The following is an 18,706-nucleotide window of genomic DNA, read 5'->3' as shown; positions in this document are numbered from 1 at the left end:
TGCGGCTGAGCCTGAGAGAGAGGCTTGGCAAGGTGCTTTGGCGCCAAGACTTTTGCTTTGTGCTGACATCACAGCGCTCTGTAGATTGGAAGTGTTACAATAGGGTTGTCAGGGGGGCGTGACAGTCGCAGTCACTGCCAATGCCTGACCTTCCAGTCCCCCAAACTCAAAAACTTAACTGTGGAGGAAGATGCTGTGAATGCTGCCTTTTACTTTTTTTTTGCTTCGATCTGGATTGTGACGCACTCACAGCATGAGCTTTATGCGGAAGTATTTTTAGAGTATAGTATTGTGGCTTCTTTGCTGACAGATCCTATCTCATATCAGATCAGAACTCGCATCTCTCAATTCATGCACACGCTTGTTCCCAGTTCTCAGTTCTCAGATTGTGTTTCGTAGTTGCTCGTTGGTCGTTGGTTAATGCAATCCCTTCACTTTCTTGCCGATTTACGTCATCTGAGCCCTGCTTTATACTATGTTACTCATTGTAATTAAAATGTGCATTCAATTATTGAGAAGAGTATTATAAGTTTATGGCAGTATATGTGACAAAATAATTGAAGAAACTATCGATATATTTATTTATATTATTTAATATACAGATATAATTTAAGTCGAAATTGAGATACAAGTTGTCAGTTCAAGTAACTTCCTGTCGTTCACACTCGACTTAAGCGTTCTCACTTGGATTTAATTATAGTGAATGCAACATGCCTGCCACCTTCAATTTAACTTAATCAAAGTTCTAGCCACTGAATTACAGTGTTTAAATCTAGTCCATATCGTGGTTGGAATCGATAGTAACGTCTAAATCGTATGTTATTGTGGGAGGAACATTTTTAATATTCACTATATATTCAAACATGAAGATCGATGACGATGCATTTTAATTCTAATTAAAATCGCTTGGAAATACGTGCTAATGAGTCCCTAACCGATAGTTAAGTTGCCAGGGTCCGATATTTAAATTGACACTATTATATTGTGTTACAATCCATTAAATATTGCAAGGCGAAATATTCATATTCATATTGTTCTTAATGACTTCATCTAAACGAAGTAAACAACATTCTTAGATTTTTATCAAACCGAAGTTCGTAATTTAAGAAATAGTTCTTTAAAAGAAATATACTTCCCAAACAATAATGGAATATTTTAGGAAAAATAATATCTCGAAGATTGTTTCTCCATCCTCTACTAAACAACTAACATTCACTATTCGAAATACACTGGGCAAGTTCTTTGATTTTATGTATTTGAATAAAAATATCATATTTATGCTACATTGTAAGGGAATTTGTTTTATCAGTCGTTAGTTGGGGTCGTTGGGCAGCTGCTATGGGCATCCGCTTCATGTTTCAAGTCTTTGTTATCGGGTTGCCTTAAGAGATCTGAGAGTTTTAGACAATAGCTTGAAGGGTATACAATTTTGAAGTGTTGCTAGGAAGGTTGGTTACATTACTACATAAATAAGTATAATATGAAAAAGCAAACTAAGCGAATAAACGAATATAGAAATAAAAAATAATACATATATTTATAAAACAACAACTACAAATTAAATGTAATGTAGAACAAAATAAATAACTACAAATTAGAATAAAACTAAATTAAACAATGAAATCAAAAATATAAAATAATAGTTAAAAAAATAAAAATATTGATATATTATCAATACAACAATAAAAACTAAATTTTTCCAAAACATTATAATATAAAGAAATCAGAAAAATAGAAACACGTAGTAATATAATAATTAAAAATTAAATGTAATTTAAAATAATAACACTAAAAAAGGAACTAAGTCCAGTAAAAAGTAATGGTTAAACAATGTCATTATCAACTTTTACTTTACTTATTAATTTAATTTGAAAATATATTAAATTTTATTGCTGGGTAATTTCTTAGTGAACATACCCCGCTTGTTTATGCTTTCTGTTTCCATTGGAAGGGTTAACAGTTAGTTCTTGAACATGCGTGATAATGCTGGGCAATGCTGGAAAAGTGACTCTCTTCTGGATCTCCGCTATCGCAATTTCCATTTCCATTTCAGTTTCATTTCGTTTCGTATTTTATTTCTCCACTTCGCTTCGTCTTCTCTTCGTCTGCTGTCTTTCTCGTCGCGTTCAACGACTCTTGTGTGTTACTTGCGTTCAGCTGGATATTTTATTGTGATTAAACAATTTCGTTGGCACCCCCAAGTTAGTCGGTTTCGTTTAGCTCGCGACAGCGAAGGCAATAGAAAAGAGTTGCGTGTGTGTGAGTTTACTTCTGTGTGTGTGTGTGTGTGTGTGTGTGTGTTGGTAACTAAATCAAAGTATAAATAGTAAATCAGTGTATTGAGTAAATGGGGTAAATTCAATAAATAGTTCAGGGCTTTGGCTAATTGGTCCAACGACTCCATCTAACAACAAAGAAAAACAACAACAAGTCATAGTCAATGTGCAGCAAAGCTGATTACCAACAACATCAACTGAAATACTAAATAAAGCTGACCCAATTACAGCTGACCACACTTTAGCATTAGACGCACAATTGGAGGTGACTGTGCTTTAATTCGATACACTCGCAACAGCTGTTCAAACTGCCAAAAAAAAAAAAAAAACAACAACAAAAACATACAGCACTGCAGTCTGTCATTCCTTCCAATCGTATTTCCTTCTGTCCGTCTGTCTGTCTGTCCGTTCATCTGTCTGGCTGTCTGTCCTGTGCTCATCATCAGTCACGATTCTGATAAGACACATGACGTTCCAATTCGACGCTCTCAAAAAGCTTCTCTCGTAACAGATTATATACAAATACACAGTTACTGCAACAAGTATACACACACACACACACTTATGCAAGTATTTGTATGCATTAACAGAATTTTATTTAAAAAAAAAAATCATTTCAATTCATTCGATTGCTGGCAGCTGCCAGCTTCAACGGGCAAATCTTCAAATTTTCGTAATTCCGCTGTGATAACAATATTTTGTAATAGGCAAACATTTAATCAATTGTGAATTTGTGAGAAAGCTGCACAATATGTTCTCAATACCAAAATGTGAGTATATTTTATATATTACCTTTATTGTACATATTTCATTTTATATCATATAAAATGATTTTCATGATTCAAGTGTAAATACTTGTATGCATATGAGATTTTTATTGTTTTTTAATGGTCCATAAACGTGACAGACTTGTCTTATATAATCTAGAAGCTCAATTTAGTACTACCTACTCGGTCATTATTTTCCTGGTACTATTTTTATTAGTTGCTTGTTTTATTATTTCCACTCATTTCGGTCTTTGTTTATGTAGTTTATTATAAAGAAAAGAGAACTATTTTTGTATTAATACTCATTAGTATTTTTGATGCTTATTGATCAACAAAAGAAACATACTAAAAAATCGAAAAATTTATTTAATATTTTACGTTTTCTCCAGACAGTCAATCGATATATTTGGTATTATCTATTTAAAATATATTAACTTTTATCGATTATAATATCCATTGAGATCTTAAAACCTTAACCTAGGTTTCTATTTGTTCGATTGTAAAATTGTGGCAGATTTTTGAAACCGTTCTCAGTGCATTGATCTCGGCGACAATCTGTCAAGACCTCTGACTTTGCTGTTGTATAATGCAAATCTGCGTTGAACCATGTGAACTTCAAATACAAATCAGCAAATAAAATGTTATATACACACAAAAAAGTGACAAAAAGTATAAATAAATTAATAAGCTGTGTTATGCATCAATCTCGAGTTATCTCGAGAGAGGCACTTTCAAAAATCTCGTTTAAATGATGTATTTAAACATCATCATTCAGTATTGATTATCGATGCATTAATTGACACAGCTCATCCATCGAACGTAACTGATCTACGCCAAGATTATGGCAATTAAACAATCAACGTTGTCAACGGCAACGAAAAAAAGTGTAAAGCATGATTTAATTAAGTCAATAAAGAGTGCAAATATTTGATTTCCTTATTATTGAGGTGTTAACAAAGTGTTCTCAATGGACTTTCGAATGGGGAAATAAACGTGAAAGTGAACTTTAAATCTTAACTTTAAATCTTAATCGCAGTTATTTGTTGCCAATGCTAATTATTACTGCAGTCAGACAACAGTTAGTGATCTTATTTTTTATAGATCAAGATATTTAACCAATTTAATCGTATTCTAATTTCTTTTTTTTTAATTGCATCTGTAATTGTAATCTGAAAGCCATAAATTTGCATATATTAAATAATTATTATTATCATTATTATATCACTTAAATCAACTAAATGAATTGTGGTCGAAATTTATTGAATTAAATGTATTTGGCAATTAAAGTTGATGTGTTGTTTCTAGTGAGTCCTAAATTATGTTATCCTAAATAAATATTCACTGAGCTATATTAAATGAATAACAATGTGCTATTATAAAAGACATAATTGCAAATACTGATTACCCAATACAAAACAAAAATTATGTCAACATAAAGAGTGTAACAACAATTGCTAATTATTAAATGATAAATATGAATATGTCAATGACAGCCTTAAAACTCTTTTCGAAATCTAACTGAACATTCATCCAACTGACCTTAAAGCATCTACAGTTCAATGATTTCAAGCAACTCGATGCATTATGTGTGTGATTGTCTGTGTGTGTGTGTGTGTGTGTGATATGTGATGCCTATAAAAATTATAGTATAGATTGTCACACTTCGTCATGCTAATTAAATGGCCAAGTCGATTTGCTTAACTAATGTGTCAAATGCCTTTGGGGGCCACAGCGGAGGAGGAGAGGCAAAGCAAGAGGCGTGTGACTTTAAGCCCTGGCCATATAATTAGAGCTGGTTTACACCGTTTATGGCTTTATTTATTTACGTTTTTTTTTATTCGTTTTTTCGTCTTTTTTTTGGTAGCAGCGAAATGCCTTCATTATGCTTGACTTTTTTGTTTTCCACTTGTAATTACATATTTTACACATTTCATACATAAAATACATAAATTTAGTTGGCTTTTAATTGCGTGTAAATTGCATGTTGGCCATAAAATATTTTGATTGTTGTTCATAATTGATTAAATGTGTGCGAGTACACACTGTACTTGATCGTGAACTTGAACTTGGGCGGGCATGAACCACAGACATAATACTTAATAATACCTTCGACATCGGGCACCTGCCATCCAACTGTTTTTGTTTGCTCGTGCTTCGCTCGATGACAAATTCGTCGAGTTCGATGATAAAAGTGTTACAAGGTTTCGCCTTTCGGCTCCAGCTCAGCACAGTACAGCAAACACTCTTAAGTATTTTTATACCCGCTACGCATAGGGTAGAAGGGTATTATGACTTTGTGCCGGCAGGAAATATATGTAACAGGTAGAAGGAGGCATCTCTCCACCCTATAAAGTATATATATATATATATATTCTTGATCAGCGTCAACAGCTGAGATCTAGCCATGTCCATCTGTCCGTCTGTCTGTCTGTCCGTATGAACACCTACATAGATCTACAAAGAGATAGAGCTATATTTTTCGACAGCATTTGTTATGTTTCTACGCAAATTAAGTCTGTGTCGTGAATTTTGGTATGCATATATAGTACAATAATAACCGTGGTCTAATAAAATTTTGTTGCGATCAGGAAAAAATTGTCGAAGTTATTAAAGAACTACTTTTGTATGGGCAAAAGCGCTTAGTTGCTTTGGTATAGAGCACTCTATAGTATATCTTGAATAGTTTCATATTAATATACCAAATATATATTTTTTGATATATTATTAGTATTTTTGTGGTATATTCAGTCGGGACATTTTGAGAATAATACCGCAATATTTTGCTTTTACTCAAAATGGGTAGCGGGTATCTCACAGTCGATTACACTCGACTTACTTGTTTTATTTCATCCAGTTCCTCTTTGCACGTGCACATATATCATTTTTATGCCTTATAAATATTCAACAAAAAAGGAAGCAACAAGGGTATCATCATTTCGCCTGCAATTTATGTCACGGGAAGAAGCACAAGGGAGCAATAACATTTTAAATACACTTTTATTTTTAAACGTTCGCTTACATAATGCTAATGCTGGTAATGCCATTCGCAGAGTATAATAAACATTGATGTTAGTCATTAATATATTTTGGATTAATTTTGATTTCAAAATAGATTTGTATATTTAAAAACGATTAGATAGAATAGATTTGATAGCAGTTGTTTGTTTGTTAATTAGTATCAGAATTTACATATTAAATTACATAATTAAATAAAGCTATCTCTGGATAGACTTCCAATTTGTTTTATGTTGTAAACAGCGTCTTTCATAATCCCGAACAATTCTTACATTTAGAATATTTAAAAATAACTTTTAACTTTTTAACCTTGTAACATATTCATAGAAAAGTGGGGAAAGAAAAAGGCTGGCAAAAATTGATTTAAATTGAAAATGTGTTAAAATTGAACTCATAAAATAAATTCTTAAAGCAAGAAAACAAAAACATGAGCAATATTTTATATTTAAGGAAATACTTTTACACTCTATGTAAAGGGTGGAAAAATGTTATACAATTTTGCCGATAGGAAATACAAGTTACGGGAGCATCTCCGACCACATAAATCATATTTATTCTTAAACAACTTCCGACTGTCCATCTGTCCATAAAAATACTTCATAGAGACTATAGTAAGATATATAGCTAAATTTTGTAATGTTAACAAATGTACCAAATATGTATATCGGTTTATTTTAGTATTTTTCAATTGGTATATTTAAATTGTAATACTGAACGTTTTTGCTCTGCCGGCACCGAAGTGCCAATAAGAAACTTAGGATATTCTAATCGCATCTCGTCCCAGGCATCAACGATGTTGCGTTTAAGCTCCAACACTGGAGCGTCTAAGAAAAAGTATAGCTTGTCTTGTATTTCATCATCATTCTTCTGACAACGATTGTGTGCCAGCGTCTTGTGATGAGCCCATAGATCAATTAATACTATAGATCTTAGATCACACTCGATTGTAGATTTCTTAATCGTTTATCTTTTCACAAGATACTTGTATTTCAATCGAAAAGAAGATATGTAAGTGTGTCAATAATTTGAAAACTTCCCAAACTCAAATTTTTTCTATGTAGTTTAAAGAATGTAATTCTTATTTCTGTGTAAACATAACTTAACATTAATATGAACACGATAACTAAGAAATCTATTTCTTTTCATCAGAATTTTTGTAATATTGAAATTCTGTAGTTATTTACTCAAACAGGATAAATACTTATCTGTCTAGAGTATTTGGTAGTCATGACGAATTCCTACTGCCATATATTATATTATGCTTAAGTCGGGCCTTTGACACCTACATACTACGTAGAATATATTAAATCCTGAAATACATGCGTAAAAACCAGAAGTTCTCTCCCGTTTCCCGTTTCTGATTCACATATGCTAAAACACACACAGAAAACAATTCGCAACTCATTGCTGTGGATGTTTTTCTGCCAATTCACGATTAGCTGTCGAATTCAAATACAAAACAGAACAGCGCAAAAAAAAAGTGCGTCGTTTAATTTATTTTTACTCGAACTTTTGCTGTTGTTGTGACTGTGGCTGTGGTTGTGGTTGTGTGTTGAGACTCGGTTCTAATCAGGAGGATGTTGTTACCAAGTGGCTGACTTTGTCGTCTGTGGAGTAAATGAAATTATCGTCGAGTTATCGTGAGTGTGCGCTTAGAAGAGCGTCTGAGAACGTGGAGAACGTCATCAGCGAACATTGTATGAATTAGTACTTGAAGTTCGAGTTATTGATCGGGAAGTGATCTTTGGACTCCAGTTCGTTGAATCCCCCAATGCAATGCGAGTTCGACTCTCGTTGACTGGTTGATCATTAGTGACGCTCACAATTGGACTTTATCGAGCTAAAACCTCTTCAAGGTAAAGTCTGATTTAGTTTGTCGATTTGTCGACACATTTGTGTACCACACAGTGCCACAATTATGTATCATTAATCTTACAACTGCAAGAGTAAGTCTTCAGTCTTTGATATTATCATTAATCTTTCGCTAGGTTTTACAACAACTTACTAGGAAGTGTTTTGTGCGATGATTTAAGGATCGCTTTTAAATGTCTAGCAGCTATATAAATTTGATACTTAATTGCCAAAAATATATACTTGTGGCATGAATATCGCCGAACATTTATAAATTAGTAAGCCAATAAGTCAAAAAACCAACACTCATAGATATGTATATTTGTATTTGTTTGCAAGAAACCGCTGAGTCAAGAGAGCAACGTATGACGAAGGCGTTGAATATTATTGAGAGGCCCGACCTGGGACAGAGTCCGATTCAAAACGCGATCCTAAGTGAATAACGAACAAGTTTCATACGTGCGTTTTATATACGAATATTGTGAAATTCCATTGTAATTTGTTAATGTTATTATTGCCAGTTGTTGTTGTTGTTCTTGTTGTTGCTGTCATAGCTCAATTATCATTAAGATTTGTGTTAAATATTCATAAATATATGCTTAAAATTTAAATGTTATTTATTTGTTTCTTGCTCTTGTCTGTATTTCTTTTTTTTTTTTAATTGTTGTTGTCTGGCTGTTCCTTCACACCGGCATGACTCGACACTTTGACTGTAAACTGATCTCGGGTTAAGCAATTAAAAGACAACTGCAGACAGACAGCAAGAGATACAATGTCTGTTGTGTGTTGTGTGTGCTCGACATCGTAATAAGCGAAGGTTGCCCACACAGACAGAGCACGTGAAAAAAGGCTGACTCCATGGATGGTTGGATGGATATTTAATGCCAACTAGTGACATATCTTGTATCTATGATATCTATAACTCTGAATCGACACATGTTTATGCGTTACGCATTGACTTTACGTTGATTAGTAGACGGAAAACCGGAACGGAATTCAACTTACAGAAAAATCACCGGCGAACGACATTGTCGTGGCATTTTTAATTACCCCGCTGCACTTGAAAGGAAAAATCAAGAAATCGGACTACAGAATCTGCGACTGAAACTAACATTAATTACAGCGTGTACACTGTACAGATACAGATACAGATGCATATACAGATGCAGATACAGTCATAAAGATACAGATTGTGTAGTTCGTTATTAGATGCACGTGTATTCCACATGCCATAAGTCAAAGTTCTGGTCGATAAGTATTGGGTATTCACCCTATTAACTATATTTTATCAATTGCATATTTGGCGCTTGGCATTTCGAAATTGTGCTCGATCATTGCTCAAATTTGCATGCCATCGAATTACGATATTGCATAAACTCGACGAGCTTATTATTATTATTGATATGCCAGTTAATTTCTCTTAATCATCCGCATCATTATTGTGTGTTCAGCTGGCAACAGGCAACAGACAACCGACAACTGATAACTGGAACTATTGCAAACAAGTTCTCCCCTAACATGCATATAAATAGAGTCTTTGCTAATCAAACTGATGATTTCACAGAGATAATGATTCAGTATTGCAACGAAATTTCATCAAAATCTTCACGAAAAGAGGTTACTAGGCATTTTACAAAAGATTGATGGGATATCCCCACAGTCCGTTGAGTATGTTAATTTTAAACCAGATTTAAATTAAAAGAAATTTGTATTTATATTAGCTACCCAAAGGGTATTATAATTTTGTGTCTTCTTAGTTACTTTGACTAACAATATGGTATATTTTACAATATACAAAATTTTACATTTGATTTTTAATTTTAGAATTTTTGTGGTATGTTATTTTGGTATATTTTAAGAATAAGGTTATTAGGCATTTTAAAAAATATTGATGGTACATACATGCATATAATAATAACAATAGTATCTAGGATTCCTGAGAATTTGGACAATCTGGTATATTTCGCACTTTATAATATATTTTGAATATAATACTAAATATAATATAAATTTAAATAATCCAAATGTAGCCTTTAGTATATTTTAGTATTTTTACAGTGCATTAATTTTGTATATTTTAAGAATAATGGGTAGCGAGTTTCTCAAAGTCGAGCATACTCAACAGTCTTACTTGTTGTATATTTTTTTGGGAAATTCATTTAACTGCTTTGGTATTATATTTGTTTTGCCTTTTTAAGACGCAAATACAAACACAGAGACTGGTTTTTGCAATGTGAAGAATGTTGTGGATTAAAAGTTCTTAGATCTTAGATCCATAAATAAATTTGAATTTCTAATGAGGTATTCCCCTTTTTTATGGGTCAATCCATCTTGTCTGCTCGTTAAGAACTCGTCAGGAAATAAAATTGTTGAAAATTGTCATGTTTAAATTCATAAATATTATTATTAAATGCTTGTTGACAGTTTTATTCTATATTCTTAATATTCAACTTCTCAAATATTTGATATTATTTTAGCCACAAGCAATAGATTCATCTGAGATCTTTTATTCATAGGAATTAAGTAATATTGTTTTATTGCTCACTGCTTAATATACTAACACATACCACCTACAATAAAAATATTACACAACAATAAATTTACATATATTTTATATGACACAAAAATGAAATTCAAATTAAAATGATTCAATTTTTTATGACTATTGTGAACTTATAAAACTCGATAATAAAACTGATTTTATAAATTGTTTTCCAAATATCAAATACAAAATTTTCAAATTATAATTGATGGTTTGAAAACTTAAATTCAAATTTAAATTGATCAATGAATAATCAACGTTTAGAAAATGATTTTAATAGATAAATAAAGAGAATATTATTGAATTTAATTGAATAATTGTAAGACACAGAAACACAAAATTTCCTATATTAATTATTGTTTTGATGGCTTTAAATTACATAGTTTAAAATGAATGGAAATATAGTTATTAAGTTTTTCAAATGTATCAATTACACGACTCTTGAACCCATAATAAATGTTGTGTACTTAACCCAAATTAGCTTAAATGATTTTTAAATTGCTTTCATTAAGCTTTTGGTTATTTCTATTGTTTTGATTTGTTTTTAGTTTTGTTGTAGTTTGAATTGTTTTCGTTTATTTGATAGTTTTTTTATTGTAATTCTCTAAGTTCTGTGTCCCATTTAAATTGCACTTGTCTGCTTAACACTTTCAAATGAACAATTGAACTTTTGTATAATAATGTGTCCAAATTAAATGGAATTTTTTTCATTTGCTATTTCGGGCTTAGAGCAATACTATCGATTAAATGGCAAAGTCTCAGTCTCAGTGGAAAATCAATAAAACATGAGACGATAAAACGATCACGAACGCAATTTGGGCGTGAAAGTCCGATATTATATTATGGGATTATTTCTGGGGCGCAATGACGTCAGAGCAGGACAGACTAATGATAATGGTGATGAGAATGTGCAATGGATAATAGATAATGATAATGTGAGATCACCGATATGGCTAATAACAGTTGACCCCCAGTTGTGAACCCTTCGAGATGATGCAGTTGGAGTTTCAATTGCAATTGCAGTCGTAGTTGCATTCCAAGCATGCGATTGGCTAATGCACAAGTCGCAATTAATCAAAGTGAAATCAAAACGACAATAACAGCTGACTAATGATTAACAAGTGCGAATTAGCCATCAAAGTGAGCTAATTATTATTTGATTGAAATGCCCGGATCTAAATCCGATGCAGCTCTCTTGGCCAATTAACGTTCTGCGAACGCGGGGATCTCTGATCTCAATCTATATCTCAAGCCATGCTATGCGAGTGAAAAACAATTAACGCCAACTCATATCATATCAATAACACATTTCGTTTCAGTGCATTTCACTTCATACTTACTTCAGCAATAATACTTAATGATTCTATATTAGATCGCTTGGACTCGCCAGACTCTGCGAGACTGCACTGAACAAATTGCCAATGCAATTAATTAGCAATAACTAACTTTAAATGCATTCTAGAAAATAGCTCGATAAACAATTATTATACGATCTTATCACGTTTTGCGTTGTGTGTGTCGCCATCACATCAGGTTCACATTATTCCAATTAGCAAAACAGGATCATCTAATATAATATTTGGCATAAAATTGGGATTGAAAAATGTTATCAATAACTTCTACGTTCATTTTTTTCTTAGAATGTGCTGTTATGATACTTTATTGCTGTACTGGTTCAATTACTTAATAAATCTAAAATCTAAAAGAAAAATCAATCACTTAAACTTATTACATTCCAAAGGTTTCAAGAAAATTTAAATTTCTTCATTAAGATAAATTTATGTTATCGATATCTTGTTCTATCTGAAACATTTCAGGAAATATACTATTGAACTACAACTACTATTGTCTTATATTTATATATCTATATATATATTTGTTGACAACATATTGGCAAAAATAACTAACCAGAAAATTTAATAATATAAACTCTGCTTTTTTAGACTTAATTCTTTTCTTTATTCTAAATCAAGTAGTTATTTTTTATTATTATTTATTCTTTATCCATCTGATTCATATATACTTGCATAAATTCAAGTTTTCCATAGTTGGACTGTAATTAAATGACAGCTTTTCAAAATGTAAACCATTTGTTATCGACATACCAACGCTTTATAGAAAATATATAAAACTTCACATGTCTTCATTTTTTTAAACAAACATTTAGATGAAATTAAACAATTTTATCGATAACATATTGTAACATATTCTAATTTACGGAAGAACTATAAAATTCGGATACCTCTGATTTATTTTTTTTGGGTTTGTTCATAATTATTCATTCTTATTTCTTGGTTATTTCTATTCTTTTAGTTTTTGTGATGATTAATACATTCTTAAATTGATTCAAGTTTCACATAGTAACAGTTTATATAATTGATAACTTTTTAATGCTTATTTATTATTGTTTTCCAGCTCATAGATATATTCCATTCTAAAACTTTCTAAAAAATATAATTGTAGCTATGCCTATTTTATTTAATTCATAACCGTTTTGTATGGAATTACAATAAAACATCGATGCAGAATATAAAATTGCAGTTCTAAAGTTTCAGTTTCGATTTATGGCTGAATTTTATTTAAGTTAAATTTAAATACTTGAATACTAGCAAAACAGGCATTTAAATAGAAATTTTTAACAAATAAGTATCAAAATAGATTCATAATCTCTTCAAAGTTAAATTCAATGTTACTGAAATTTGGCAACAATGCAAGAAGGACATTTTCTAGTCGAAATTTCATCGTACTAAAGTGCAGCTTACAATCGATTTGCAACGAGTCTAACTCTTAAGTAGAGGGTATTTTTGTAGTCATAGCAATCGAAGCGTGTTTACACGTGACACCCACAAATTGTTTCGCAGCGAATTTTGTTAATTTATTGATAGCTTTGCATGGGCTGGCTTTTGTGATGTCAAAGAGTGAGTTCAGTAGCCTTTGGGCAAGGTCATCTTGCCAACTGACTAACTGGCTAACTGTCTTAACTGGCTATATGACTTTGTGGCCAACAACTGAATGCTCATAGAGCAGACAAATCAGACAATGGGAATGAATTGACATCTCTTTTGGGACAGATTAACAAACTTGCCGCGTTTGCTATTGTCGTTGTGTGTGTTTTTTTTTGCCTATTTGTTATTGTTAATGTTATTGTTATTGTTACCTGCCTATGAGTCAAAGATTAACGGCAATCGATTTGTTAATGCGGAAATTGATTAAAGCATCCTCATCTACTCTCTCTCTCTCTCTCTCTTACTCCCATTTATTTATAACAATTATGAACAAACGAAAAAAGTCAACAAAATATTCAATATTCATGAATAACAACAATTTAATTATATGTTTTGTTTTATTGCAAGCGGCCAATTGCAAAGTCAAGTTCAATGGCATAATTTTGCATGCAATGCAACTTAACAACAAAAAAATAAGTTGTTATTTATACTGATTATACTGACTCTAGACAAATTTATCGAAATATATTTGCGGTAAAAACTATACCAGAAATACGAGTATAAAGCTGATTGATTTGATTTCAATTTGTATTAATTTGTGTAAAGTGAACCTTGAAATATTATCAGAAATTAACAGTCAATTTATTTTAGAAGGCTATTATAACTTTGTGCCTGCAGGAAATACATACATATCATACATACATATATGAAACAGACACAAGGATTCTCTCATATGTGATTCCTGAAAATTCGGTTGCGATCAAAAGTTATTTAAGAAATATTTTTCTATAACAAAAAACAATTTAGAATCTTGTATATTTTGTCCTTTGTGGTACATTGTGACTATACGGTATATTTTACTATTTTTGCGGTATACTTTTAGTAAATTTGTTGAATATGGTTTTATTTTAAATACGTAGCAAGTGTCTAACAGTTGAGCACACTCGCTGAAGCTTTCTTATTTGATTATACTATTAAATTTCATTCGTGCATATCTAAATAGTTGCAATGTTGTTTGCATTTTTATTACAACACATTTGTAACTTAAATTCAATTAATTTGATGATGATTCCAGCATTATATTTAGCTTTTTAATTACATGTTATTGAATATAAAATATAATGGAAATTAAAGCTTATACATGCTAAAGCTTGAGCTCATCTAATCAACCTCGACCCTCATTTTAGACTCAAGGGATTAGGTTCTACATTTAATAAAACAATAATTATTAATATTATTAATTGTAAAGATTAGTCACATTCTAAATAAATAGTAAAAATAAATCAGTTTCAGACAGTGCCAAATGCTCCAAAAGTATGCAACAAGAAACAAGAAAAATACAAAAAAGTATTTGAAATTTGTGCAAATTGAATTCTCAGTTAATGCTGATTAAAGAAATATGACTAGCGAATGTTCTCACGCGATTATTGTGCTTGTCAAATGCATTCGCAGTCAATAATCAATAAGAGAAAACTCGATTCATATAATAGCTATGTTTACACCTAAGATAAAGCACAAAGCAATTGCTATTGGCCAAAACAGGAAGTGTCGCTTGATTAAGCCAAGCTTCTGTTCAAGTTGAGTCGGGCCTTTCAGCAGCTATGATTGATACTCGTGATTGTTTGGCAAAACCCTCAATCAAGGCACTTGCAGTCGTCGAGCCCCCTCAATCAAAAAATAGCACTGCAAATACTCAAAATATTTGCTCAGATTCTCTGTATAGAAATGGGCGGTATCGATGGAAATCGAAACCAAAGTCGAGAAATTTCGAACTGAATTAGAATCGACAAAAAAAGAAGATGATGGCATAAAAAGCAACATCTTCTGCTGCATGCAAAACTGAAGGTGATTGAGTTTTTTATTGTTTAGTGTCTGAAAGACAAGAGACACAAAAAAAAAAGGAAAAACTAAGCGAGACGAGCCATAAACTTGATTGAAATTGCGTATTTAGATGTCTGGCACATACTACATACGCCGCACAACTGCTGTGACCGCAATATGTAAAAACGCTTTGAAAAGTTTTCCATGCTGAGAGAGACCACGCGTCGTATGAGTAATGTTGGCGTAGACACTACTGAAGTAGCCGCATTTACGATCAAATAGCGAGTGGTATTTCCCCAAAATGCGAAACGTCGCCAAAAACGAGTTTACAGCCTTTTTTTGATGTCGACAACAACAACAACAGCAACAACATCAGATCTGAGAATCATGCGAGCAGAAGCTGCTTTCTGAAGAGCAGACCGGCTCAAAACAAAGCACAACAGCTGAGCTGAGCTGTGCTGAGCTGAGCATAACGTCACGTAACGTAGCGTAGCGTAACGTAACGTAACGCAAGCGAGAGTGAGAGCGAGCGAGAAACCCTAAAGAGAGCGCAGCGCAGAAAGAGAGCTAGAGAGAGAGAGCAAGAGCAAGAGACTTGTCTTGAGTTGAGTTGACGGACAAGTAAAAACGCGATCGCGTACTGTGGAAATTGAAAGCCGTAACTTTACCTGGTGCGAGTGTCGCACGTCCGGGTTTTCATTCATAAGCGAGCAACGCCAGCGAACGGACGCAAACGCGCTTAGGCCCAATCCCAAGTTATACAAGTAGGATAAAGATACAAAGATACAAGATACTTAGATACTTAGTTAAGCTACAACAAAAGATAAGATTATTGATGATTGATTGATCGCAAACTCGCACTCGATGTTTATTATACAACAAGCAAACAAACATACAAACTAAATGTTATTTTTACGAGTATTACTGGCCAAGTGTTAATTGATTTTTAAGGAGCTGCCGCAGCGAATAAAGTTTTCAAGTGCCGCCGCGTTTAACAGAAAAAACAGAAAAACAGAAAAGAAGTAAAAAGAAATCTGCAGTGTTTTTTATCGTTCGAACTTATTAAGCAAATGCAATAATGAAGGACTTTGGCAAAATGTTTGCGCGTCGCTACAGTGCCGTATGTGTTAGCGACGAGGAAGCCCCTCTGCCAACAACAACAACAATAACAACAACAACAACAAATGCAACTGGAGTCGCTGCTCCTTTAGCTGCTGTTGCCCAATCAGCCGCATCCTTGCCAGACTCGGATGCAACTGGAACTGGAGCTGGAGCTGTGCTGGCGGCTCTGCAACGCGCTCAGCGTCGCAAGAGTCTCAAAGCGAATCGCTCGATGAAGCCCATCGATATACTGGGCAGCTTCTTCAATGAGCAGCATCATGGCAAACGCAATGCTCGATCACCCACACGTAAGTCAAGTGCCGAATTAACAACGATCGAAAAGTACTAAGTGGAAGTGTTTAAGGTGTTTTTTTTTATGATTGTTGTGTGCGACTTCTCGAAGTTTCGTCTTGAAATCTAATATTCATTCAATTCATTAATCATTGATCAATTATGGCCCAAAATCTCGCATCAGCAGCCGCATCAGCATCAGCATTTGCTTTGCATTAATTATGAAAATGTGCTTTGTCGCGTTTCGGACAAAACGCCACGCGGAACAAACATTGTCGCTGTTTAGCATAGCACTTGATTAGCCAACTCTTTGACACTGACACAGTTTGCACTTCTTCTCGAACTCTCGTCGTCAGTCAATACAGCGAGAAATACAAAAAAGCTAACAAAAAAAAAACCGAACAAAACCAAAAAAACCGACAAAACCTAAAAAACCAAACAATCAAATTAAATCAAAAATGCACAACAACCAAATAAATAAATATATAAAAACGCAAAGTCGCACTCGCTTTAACATTGAACTTGACCAAATGCTACAAATCCTAGAAGTCAATACAAGTTTACTTCTATGTGCATTATTTGTTTTTCCTTCTCTGCGCGTTTTTGGCGCGTTTTAAAACGCCAGCGACTTTTACAGCACTTTGAGGGGCTTGTTGCACATGTTTTGCAGTTGTTGCTTTCGTTTTGTGATTGCGACCTCTGTGCTAGCTCTGTTGCTACCGCATCTCACCTTCATTAACACCCCAATCTAACCATATACTGAAAAACATGTACGAAATGCGATTAAATGCGCTGGAAGAAGAAAAAACATCGAAAACATCTCAAGCGCGCGTTTCTTTCAAAAGTCAAGAACAACACGAATTTCGCACATTTTTTTTTATTTCTTTGGTAGTAGTTCTTTATTTACACAGCAAATTAAACGCGAAAAAGAGAAGCGAAGAAAATCCAAAAAAGTGCTCACAACTAACATAAAGCGAATCGGCGAATCGGTAATAAATAAATTCTATAAAGAAAAATAAATACAAAATGCTGTCGAAAACTCAACAAGAAATCACAAGAAACGAATAATAATAATCGAACGCAATTAGTTGATGTCTGTATAGATTTACTTCCTTATAAATGCTGCTCAATAAAAAAAAAAAACTGTATGAACAATGAACACAAAAAAACTTCAAATCAAAATAATAAAATAAAATAAACAATAAAAATATATCTACACATGTATTGTTTTTGGATATGCGCAGAAACGAAGAAACGGACGACAACCGTTTATATAGTAGATATAGATAGTATTGTGTGTAGCTTTTGCCGGGCGGAGGAGCTGAAAGCTGAGGTAGTTTAATGACATTGTGTACGAAAATTGATAAAGAGATATGATTACTTGAGCAATTTAATTACACTGAAGTGGAGATACTCTGACGGAATAAAATTACAGATCGATTTTATTATTGCTTCATTTTAGCATAAAGCTAAAAATAATCATCAATACTATCTTTATTTTTATTACTGTTTATCTCAGTAGTTCTGGAGCTTTAATGATGTGTACTTAAGCTTATTAAATTAAATTATCATTACATATATATATATATTTTTCTGAATAATTTATTTGTATGAATAAAACTGGACAATAATTAAACTCAAAATAATTATTGAATTGTATTTGAGTGTAGTTAAAATAGAGTAATTAGATAATGAATATGATTTGTGTTTTTCTTATTGATATATAACGCATTTCAATTTCTTTATTTTCCTGATTAATTGATTTGTATTTGAGTAATTATCACACATTAATCAAGTGTAGTTTTAGTTTCTGTTGTAAATCTAAAATTAATCTTTGTTATTTTTATTTTGCTGAATAATTGATTTATATCAGAAGTGAAAATACTTTTAATACCTAAAATTTATTGGAGTGAGGGTGAAATATAGTGAAATGATAAATATCAAGACAATTTAGAATACTTAATTTGTATAAAAAATACTCTCAATAATTCCAAAATATTCTTTGAGTAACACACTAAAAGTGATCAAATCTTTTATAAATATAATTTTTGTTTCCCTTGCTGATCTAGAATAAATTCCTATACAAACAGATAAACC

The 18,706-nt window shown here is 32.5% G+C and overlaps 1 protein-coding gene and 1 long non-coding RNA gene across 4 annotated transcripts in view; both read left to right on the top strand.

Annotated features, from left to right (window-relative positions):
- The first annotated feature begins 2,978 nt into the window (after positions 1 to 2,978).
- Positions 2,979 to 18,706, top strand: part of LOC133835305 (scavenger receptor class B member 1) — a 30,883-nt gene continuing 15,155 nt past the window's right edge. The window contains exon 1 of one of the 3 annotated variants that reach the window (XM_062265305.1): positions 2,979 to 3,046. In XM_062265305.1, coding sequence (XP_062121289.1) covers positions 3,028 to 3,046 — 19 coding nt within the window. In that variant the 5' untranslated portion in view covers positions 2,979 to 3,027. Of the gene's footprint in view, positions 3,047 to 15,915; positions 16,627 to 18,706 lie in introns of those variants that run through there. The other 2 variants (XM_062265306.1, XM_062265303.1) reach the window with 2 other exon arrangements.
- On the top strand, positions 7,520 to 8,553 carry LOC133850638 (uncharacterized). Its single transcript, XR_009895674.1, has 3 exons — positions 7,520 to 7,914; positions 8,047 to 8,187; positions 8,249 to 8,553. It is a non-coding gene; the product is annotated as an uncharacterized LOC133850638 (long non-coding RNA).

Source organism: Drosophila sulfurigaster, chromosome 2L (assembly GCF_023558435.1).
Source record: "Drosophila sulfurigaster albostrigata strain 15112-1811.04 chromosome 2L, ASM2355843v2, whole genome shotgun sequence".
NCBI classification, from domain to species: Eukaryota; Metazoa; Arthropoda; class Insecta; order Diptera; family Drosophilidae; genus Drosophila; species Drosophila sulfurigaster.
Note: the sequence above shows the minus strand (reverse complement) of the source record. Positions and strands in the feature narration are given on the sequence as shown.